General features: G+C 37.3%; 1 protein-coding gene across 1 annotated transcript in view; it reads left to right on the top strand.

Moving 5' to 3' along the window:
• Nucleotides 1-2,433: 2,433 nt before the first annotated feature.
• Nucleotides 2,434-9,803, top strand: part of LOC121880349 (ubiquitin-conjugating enzyme E2-17 kDa) — an 80,572-nt gene continuing 73,202 nt past the window's right edge. Inside the window, exon 1 of the mRNA XM_042387505.1 lies at nt 2,434-2,564. Within this exon, the coding sequence (XP_042243439.1) occupies nt 2,541-2,564 (24 nt within the window). The 5' untranslated portion in view covers nt 2,434-2,540. The remainder of the gene's footprint in view (nt 2,565-9,803) is intronic.

Raw genomic sequence — 9,803 nt, 5'->3', positions numbered from 1 at the left:
CCCCTATACAACAGTCGTGAGCTCCAGTGCTCTACCCTGGGTTACTCCTTGGAAGTGTATGTCCACAGAGTGTTGTAACATGTATGTTAGGGATAATTAGTTAAATAATTATCCCATGTTGAGTAGTGGACCCCTATATATGTTAGTGTCAGTATTAACGTATGTTGAGTAAAATAATCTTCAATGAGTGCCATGTAATGTAACATCAATAATGTTGTGAGTAAGAGTAAAGAATGTAGGAACTGAGTCTGCAATAAGCCCAGGAGGTGAGCCTGGTAGTTATATGATTAATACAATATCTTTCCCCATTGATTGCATATTAATAAACTTGTTTTAAGAGTACTTAGGTGTATTCCTTTCTCCCACAGTATTTTACCTTTATTTCCATCCAAGTGACTTGATACCAAATTACCATACCCATGTGCCTAGACCTCGACCATGCTACCAAAGAATGTCCATGCTACCACAAGAATAGGTGACGGAACTGAGGTGAGTAATACTAAGAAATAAGTAAGATGAGGGTGGTGTAGATAGATAGAGAGGGAACCCGCGCCCTCACACCAGACACTAGACGATGAGCGCCTCAACACTGTGTTCTGCGCCATAGAAGAGATCATCAACAGAAGGCCCATCATCCCAGTGTCTGACGACCCAAAGGATCTAGAAGCACTAACGCCGCTTCACATACTACGGATGAACCTGGAACACTGTCCACCGGGAGGCGATCGGTATATGGCAGAAGCGTACCGACGAAGATGGAAGCATGCCCAATTCATTGCGGACCAATTTTGGAAGAGGTGGGTAAAGCAATATCTCCCAACACTACGTCAGCGACAAAGGTTCTTCAAAACTTGCCATAATCTCCACGCTGGGGATATCGTGATCATCTCCACACACCCCTCCCCAGGAGTTTGTGGATGCTAGGGAATGGAGGCTCTGCCGAGCAAAGATGACCTGGTGCAAAATGTGAAAGTGAAGACAAAGGACTCAGTGTTAATGCGCCAGTGACGAGACTCTGCCTGTTGGAAGGGGTCTGAGAGTGAGTCTATTGATATGCCGTGATTTCGAGCAAAAGCCCGACAGGGAGTGTTATCGCCACGTGCAGGCCACATGTTGAGTGAAGAAACTGTTTACAACTCAGAAAAGCTTACTAAAAGAGATGGAGCTGGTAGTAGCTGTGTGACTGGTTGAGGACCAGTCTCGCCTTCTACCGTAGAGAGACAGCATCTTCCTGGAGGATATTATATTTGTTCTCGCTGGTCTAACCCTAGACTCCAAAACGTGAGTGTGATTGTGAACTATTAAATCCTCTAAGAACTCTAAATAACTTTAGTAAGTGTATTTATGTACTGTATATTGATCATATTATACAAACTGTGTCCTGATGTATCAGCAGTTGTAACTGTGTGTCCTGATATACCAGCAGATGTTATATGTGAATTGTTTTTAACAGCTTTTGACCGAATTATACTCATCGCGTCGACGACAAGGGTCTTATCGTCCTGCACAACCAAAATCGCTCCTATGAGCGATTACACCACACACACACACACACACATATATATATATATATATATATATATATATATATATATATATATATATATATATCATGTAGATCCCAGAGAAAACGTGGATAAGATAAATCTTGATAAAATCACACGGGAAAAGAAACAACAGGTACCTTAGCTTTCGTCTTTATTCAAGACATCTTCAGAACTAAGATGTCTTGAATAAGAACAGCTAAAAATCTGTTGTTCCCCTTTGATTTATCATATATATATATATAATATATATATATATATATATATATATATATATATATATATATATATATATATATATATATATATATATATACAAGTAAATCACTGTAGATGCGCGTGATCCAGGTATAGGCTGATAACCACAAGGAAAAAGAAAACACGAAGTTTTGGTTTTGGTAAATGAGTTTGAAGAATTAACACAAACGTGCAATGACGAAAAAACTCTATGTATAATTTATGATTTAGAGTAACTGTGGGGCTACAAGTAATGATGTCATTATGCGTCATTGGTTGTTTAAACTTCCCGCTTGTTGATGACATAATTATACCTAAAAATCCGACATACTATATTCATTTATGAAAGCTGTAGCAAACACATCTTATGTAATAAAATATTTCATATAAACGCAATTCATACTAAATTACTAAAGTTTAATGATATGTTTCAATTGAATCATTCTTTTCCTGCAGTTGTTTTTCACAGGAAATGATATCGTCAGCTGAGATAGCTGCCGAGAACCTACTGCAAAGTAGTTCGTAATATATATAATTTTCATGAATTTTTTAGATAGTAGAATTTTAAACCAATAAATAAGCAAATAATAATATTTTTTGGTTTATATTAACAAAAAAGTTGTTAAAATGAACGTATATATTAAATGTAGGTGAGTGAGAGTATTCCTCCGCGCAGGTTCCGCCATCTACCATCTTGGTTCGTGCAGTGTGTGAGTGAAGTTCACAGTCTGTGGTCAAAGCTTACATTTACAGAGAGTTATGGCACTAAAAAGAATTAATAAGGTAAGCTCGATTCATGAAATCAGTTACGCAGGCCGTATGTGCATTTGTTCGGGCTCTCATAAATATCTTATGTTTAATAGTATCTGAGAAAACTTCAAATGAAATTTGACGGCTGAAGCAAGTCTATTTTGTCAATGTTTCTGGAATTTTCTGCTCATCTTGATGAAACGTGCACTTAATGCAGTGATAGAGTTCGGTACAAAGGTAATGTGAAATTTGTATTACGTGGTAGATGACAGCCGTGATGGGAGTGAGGGTGATTATGCTACACTTGGGCGTGCAGGCAGGCGGGCGGGCGGCGCAGGCGTGCACACAATTACTTGCACCCTCCTGCCCGCACGCCCATCACATACTTACAGTATGTGTCAGAATATACAACCCCATACAAAATATTAATATTGTTTATAGGACCTTAGATTATAATGGAGTCACAGGGAGGAGGACCCTATTAGGTATCATGACACCTTCCAGCCATTGCATCTATGGTAACCCATCATAACATGTCATATTATTATGGAAGACGTCTTCCTAAATTATTAATAGTGTAGAATATCTTGGGTTATAAAATCTATTTCTTATGAACATAAAGGATAGCTTGACCTTGACAGGGGGATGTAAGTTCCTAATTAGGCCAGAGAATACGTTTATGAAATTATAAGGTATACATTTGACCATATTGTTATTTGCTTGCCAGTGATTTAAAATGGAAAATCGCTGGGAAGTTCTTTAGAAGTAGGCCTTTATTATAAGACTAAACATGAGTCATCAAACAGGAAATGTTAGAACACTGAGGGGTAACTAGTCCAGACTACTAATTCTTCTGTTACTATATTGTATCATATCCAAATTTTGAAGGTTTTTAGGAAGAATCCTACAGTTGCGAATGTGGTTATGATAATGACACTTCACTGCTGTACACCTGCATGGCTAGTGCATTGATGTGTAACAAAAAAATGCTGAGGTTATGTGAGATTACTTTACTAGCCCCAATTTGTGTTTTACCCTCGATTTACATCACTGCTCAGGGAGTAGCCATATTCCAAACCATGTCTGCTTGTAATACAAAGTTTGGTATTGTATAAAGTGAAAGTCAATATACAACTAAATATTCCTATCAAGTGGTGTTCTTTAGGCTTGTGGCCTTAGCATTTTGCATTCTTTAGAGTTTTCACCCAGACATTCAGTATCTCTTGTTGCATAGAATGCAGATTTGCTGCAGTTGTAAGTTTTGGCCTTCATCAAACAAAAAAAAGGTAAGTTTTTAATTGCCCACCCCACTAGGACAACAAAATGTTTTCCGATGGATTTTGGCAAGTTTTGAACTAACTTGTTTGAGAGATATCGCCTCCTCTACCCCTCCCAAAAGCGAGTGATTTCCGACGGAAATGAAGGTCATAATCGTTCAAAACTCGCCAAAAACCGGAAAAAACTTAATTTTGTTGTTCTAGTACAATATTGGGGGACTCGAAGGGAATCAGGTTTTTTGAGGTGAAGCAGAGTTTGCCAAAAGAATGGTGCTGGACGGACTTGCTAGAGCAGGGTTTTGAGTTTGCCATCAGAATCTAACCTAACAACCTATTAAGTGAAGAATAGGAAGGTTGAGCTGGGTCCCTGTATCTTGGTAATCCTTTGTTTCCAACAAAAATGTCATATTAGAAGTTTTAAAATTATCCAAACTACACAGTTGGTATATTAAAAGAAAACCAAACGTTGTGGGGCAATTAAAAGCATTAATACCTCCAAAAATCCCTGGACTGTGTCTGATTTTAGCAGGAATGAACTTCTGTACTGAGTATTGCTAACTAGTATTTCCACGCTAACATGGCCCATAAGCCACGCCCCTCTATAAAAATAACTGACTGGTTCAAAGAAAATGTTCATGCAGCTGTTCATTTATTCAAACTAAATATGTTCACAATCGGTAAGCAGACCTGTTATTCTCTAAAATAATAAATATCCGGACTATAAGAATAAAAAAATTAGGCATTAGCACTTCAGAGAGGATGTTAGAAAATTTTAAATATTGAGCATCAAAGGTCAAAGTCAAAGATAAAATTTGCTTTTGAAGAATTTTTTTCATTATTTCTTTGTTTTGTACCAAACAAAGCAAACAAACACATGATGCCAAAGATATAGCACAATAGGTAATGATATACAGTTTGTATGGCTGGATGTATCACAAATCGTTTATATAACTGATAAAACGTCACGGCCACATTGACGGGTGATCGATTCCAGTGGCTGTTCCTGGGTGTTTTATCCCTTCAGAACTGTGCATATTTATATAAAGTTTTATCAGTTATATAAATGATTTGAGATATATCCAGCCATACAAACTGTATATCATTACCTCATTACCTATTGTGTCTATATCTTTGTTATTTGTTTGTTTGCTTTGTTTGGTACAAAAAGAAATAATGAAAAAAATTCTTCGAAAGCAAATTTTATCTTTGACTTTAACCTTTGATTAATATTTAAAATTTTCTAACATCCTCTCTGAAGTGCTAATGCCTTAAATCATTTTTATTCTGATAGTCCGGATATTTAACATTATTTTAGAGAATAACAGGTCTGCTTACCAATTGTGAACATATAGGTTGAATAAATGAACAGCTGCATGAACATTTTCTTTGAACCAATCAGCTAATTGTAGCAATAGATGAGGGGCGTGGCTTATGGGCCAGGTTGGCGTGGAAATAGTATAGAATATGTTTTGCTTAATTTTTCATTGTTTCTGGTTATTTGACCTGGATCTAAAATAAAACTTAAGTACAGTTGTACCCCAATAACCGACCCATATAGGGACCTAACCTGACCTGGGGCTTCACCCCAGACCCCAGTGGCCCTAGCCAGGGGGCTTTGCCACCTGGACCCCCCAGGGTTTGCCATCAGAAGCTACCCTATTCATAAGGAATAGGAAGGGTTGAGCTAGGTCCTTTTATCTCGGTAATCACGTGTTTCCGATGAAAAGTAAAAAGTGTTTTAAAATTATCTATACATGATACATATGTTTAAAAGGCAAAATGTTGCGGGGCAATTAAAAGCAATAATACCCCCAAAATCCCTGTACTATGATTTTAGCAAGAATGAACTACTGAGTACTGCTGACCAGAATGCTTTGCTTAATATTTTATTGCTTCTGGTTATTTGACCTGGATCTACAATAAAACTAAGTACAGATGTACCCCGATAACCAACTCATAAGGACGGGAAAGTCGTTGGTTAGTGAATCAATAGTTATCGAAGCAATTAATCCCCTAAGAACATAACAAATTCAGGAGGTTAGGGAATGGCTACTCTTCAAAAACTCCCATCTACCCTTGATATATCATTTGTGTACACTGTCAAGCAAGAAAATAAAGCAGACATATAAAGCAAGCATAATAATCCTTAAATAAGCAATATAAAGCATAAATTGAGATTTATTTACCTGTGTTGAGGATGGCAGAGATGGTCTAGGATGGCAAATTCAAGTCTACCAAACTTGGCTGGTCCATCACCACTCTTATTATGCCTTATCACATCACATCAAGCTGTCCGTAAAGGGGGCAGCACAAGAGGAACTACTATTAATGGGGCATATAGGCACGATTAACACTAAGTTGGAAATAATGAAAAAAAATTATTTCTCTACCAATTATTGCTGGTCCATCACTTACCACACCTTACCACATCACATTAAGCTGCCCCTAGGATGGGCAACACAAGAGTTACCCCTGTATCACTGGGGTGATTAGGCAAGATTGCAAAGCACATGAAGTGGAAAAAAGTCACACATGGTAAGGGCAAAGATGATAGGAATGAGTCGGAGGCAGCGTGCAGAGCCCCCTCGTGGCAAGAATTCTCAGCAGGCCACTGCTTGCCAAATTCAAAACAACTCTGCCACTCCTCTCCTGATTGTCGGATCTCCGGGATATCAATGAAACTTTGTGGGGGTATTTTCCCCATGTGTAAGCGTCGTTTATCTGAAGTGGCAGTTATTGGGGCTTAAGTTTTGGGGGGGTATACCTGTACTTCTGGCAGAAAAATTTTACATTTTATTGATAATGCGGAATTAAGGCGAGCTACAAGGAAGTTAAAATCTGATTATATTATAAATTTATTTAAGAAAACAAACACATCAATGTTTAACAGCTATGGTACTGTTTGTGTCAGGTATAAATCTCAATAAATGTTGATCCAAGCTAAACGCATTCTTAATATAATTACAGTATATGTTTACGAGAAGTGGAACATCTCAGAGTATCAGAAGACAATTAAAGAAGAGAGAAGTATAGCATTCAACATTGACTGGTGTAATGCCTACAGCCATCCTGACCAGAATCGCAATAAAACCAACTCGGTCTCTGTGAATCCTGGTTTAATTGCCGATGATTATTCGGCCGGAAATCCCACTCAAAAAACCAGTTTGTAATTTAAAATGGTATTGATTGAGGTCACTCTGTAGTTTCGACCCACCACGGCTCGAAGTTGAGCAGTGTGTTTTTCCGATGGTTTAGACCAGGGTTTCCCAAGTAACCACTGGCAGAAACAGGTTACAGATGTCATGTTTATATCATCATTTAGTGTTCTATACCTGGGGTGTACAGAATTCCTAAAACTCACGGTTTTAAAGCTTGCATCCCTCGGAAACTCACGAATTGCCATGGAAAATAAATAAAATAATCTGTGGCTGTGTGCCAGGGATCAAGAGGAGTCAACACTACAGACCACTGTATTTCCCAGGTCATAAAATGCACCCTATAATTAGCAAGGTATATTTTTTATTTTATTTTTTTTTTTTTACAGATTTAATGGCCTACTGTACTGGCAAAGCCAAGTCATTGGCTATTTGCTATCATGTGTCTTACTATTACAGCTAACTATGACTTAATGGACCTATTATCAAACATTTGTTGGTACAGTGCCCCCAAAATTTGTGGGGTAGTTTTTCAAATGTCATGAGATAAGCTAATTCCACAAATAACATTTGTGGACGAGAGGGTTAAATTTTTACTTGTGCACAAAGAAATGTATATTCCCTTCATGTGTTTGCCCTTAGGACAGTTATTTCTTTTACCTGTATTGTATATACAGCTCTCCCGACTTACGACGGGGTTAGGGACCCCAAGTTCAGGTCATAAGTCGAAAAGGATTAAATAATACATAGAAAATCGAAAATGGGCGTCTCTTTTTCTTCTCCGCACCACAAAACTCACTTTTAAGCTTGCCAGCCATTTTAAAGTGAATTTCAAATAATTTGTCAGTACAGCGCAATCACTAAAGTTGGGAGTAGAAAATCACTTAATTTGACAATTTTGATGCGACTGAGGCAGGTCTGAATGGGGGAGAGCTGTATCGTGTGGAACACAAAACACATACAAATAAATAATAATGGGAAAATACAAATAATCAGAAACATATTTATTAAAATGTGAGTTTACCCTCAAGTCCGTGCTTTATTAAAGTAGCCAACCGCGGGCAGACGAACTCATTTTTAATGAATTTGTTTGTGTATTATGAGAGGATTTTCAGTTATTTATTGTATGTGTTTTATAATATTGTGTGTCTACACACACACACATACTGTACAGGTATATACAATACAGGTAAAGGAAACTAGTCCATAGAAGAAATGGCTCCCTGTGCCAGCTAGAAAATGCCAACAACTTATAAAACTACCCACAGACATTCTTGGATACATCCAGTGTGTCATCCATGAATAATAGAGGACCGCAAACTAAAAATCCGGGAACTTGGGGGGTCCCCTGTACGTATTAATAAAATTTACCTAATTTAATACAAAAGGATATAATTATTCACAAGGTATCTACGGTACACATTACAAATACTTATCGGTACCGGGCATGTTCACTCGGAACTGTTCAATACAGGGATTGTTTACATCCTGTGCACCACATCAGCTGATGTTTCAGAAGCATTGTCTTTGCATTGTCACTACCACAACTATCACTATGGACCTGATATCCATACTGTGTTATTTCATGTTTATTTGTTTATTTCATATTTATTATATTGTTTTATGCATACATAATGTTATACATGTGCATATTGCTATTTATATGTATTTTGCACACTCCTGGGACTGGCATGAAAAACTCTGGGATTCTGCATTCTCACGGGGTCCATTTTACCTAACACCAGTGAGCTTTAAGGGAATACTGTAATTAAATGGTTAAGCATCGTACCATACAATTTTCATAGTTAAACCTTGCTCATATTTCATATGTAACATCTGCATTGTCATTAGATTTAATCTTAATGCACGTTACATCGTTCAAAAATTCATGTGTGCATTATCATTTAATAAATTTTCTGTTCGTGTGGGTATAATTATGTGGTTAAACAAAATTCGCTACAGCTGTGTCATAATTCATATGATGTGTACGTCATCACTTTGATTAATTTTCTATAACTGGGGTATATGAGGTTAAGCAACATAGCACACAATTTTCTCAATAGAAATTTGATGATATATGGTTACGGTAATCATGTTTTATACCAAAACGTTGATAGCTTGATTTTTAACAGCTGAATGTCTGATAAAGTAATCTCAAACTTTGCTGTGTCATCATAGACGTAAAAATTCACCCTTGCCTTGTTGTCAGCCTGTGATTCTGACATTGAGTGCAAAGGACTCGGAAAGTAACTCACTGAAATTTCCTGCTATTTTCTTTGCACATCCGAGGGAAGTAGAGTGAACTGGGCTGAGAATAGTTCAAAGATAATCAGTATATACTGTAGGAGTATGGAACTTCTGTTGTGAATTGTGCCACAGGACAAGGAGAGTAACTGTGTTAATCCCTTGACCATAATTTATGGTCCCGACTTTACGAGACAGCACCTATTAGCCTTGTCCTTCAGTCCTTGACACCTGGATTAAAAGAAAAAATCACACGTGACCGTTGCATGACCCTGGCTACCCCATGACCTCCGACTCCGTGTTTGGGACCTGCTGGTTTAGACAATTTTAAGACCTTTTTTTCTATGACGTTTCTCTTGCAAATGGCTTAAATATGTCAGGGGATCCAGTATGCTGGTTAGGTAATTTTGGATCATTCTTGAAGGAAACATAGACGAAAAGTGTCTTAAAACTGTCTAACCAGAAAACACATTGGTCAACTCGACAGCTGTGTTAGGTCAAAACTACAAATTGACCTTGATTGATTTTAACCAATTATTTGGTCTTTTTCTATAAACATCATAGATATAATAATTTTTAATTCCTTTAGTGCTGAG

The sequence above is a fragment of the Homarus americanus genome, unplaced genomic scaffold, assembly GCF_018991925.1.
Source record: "Homarus americanus isolate GMGI-L3 unplaced genomic scaffold, GMGI_Hamer_2.0 scaffold20930, whole genome shotgun sequence".
In the NCBI taxonomy this organism is placed as follows: domain Eukaryota; kingdom Metazoa; phylum Arthropoda; class Malacostraca; order Decapoda; family Nephropidae; genus Homarus; species Homarus americanus.
This window is presented reverse-complemented; position numbering and strand designations above follow the sequence as displayed.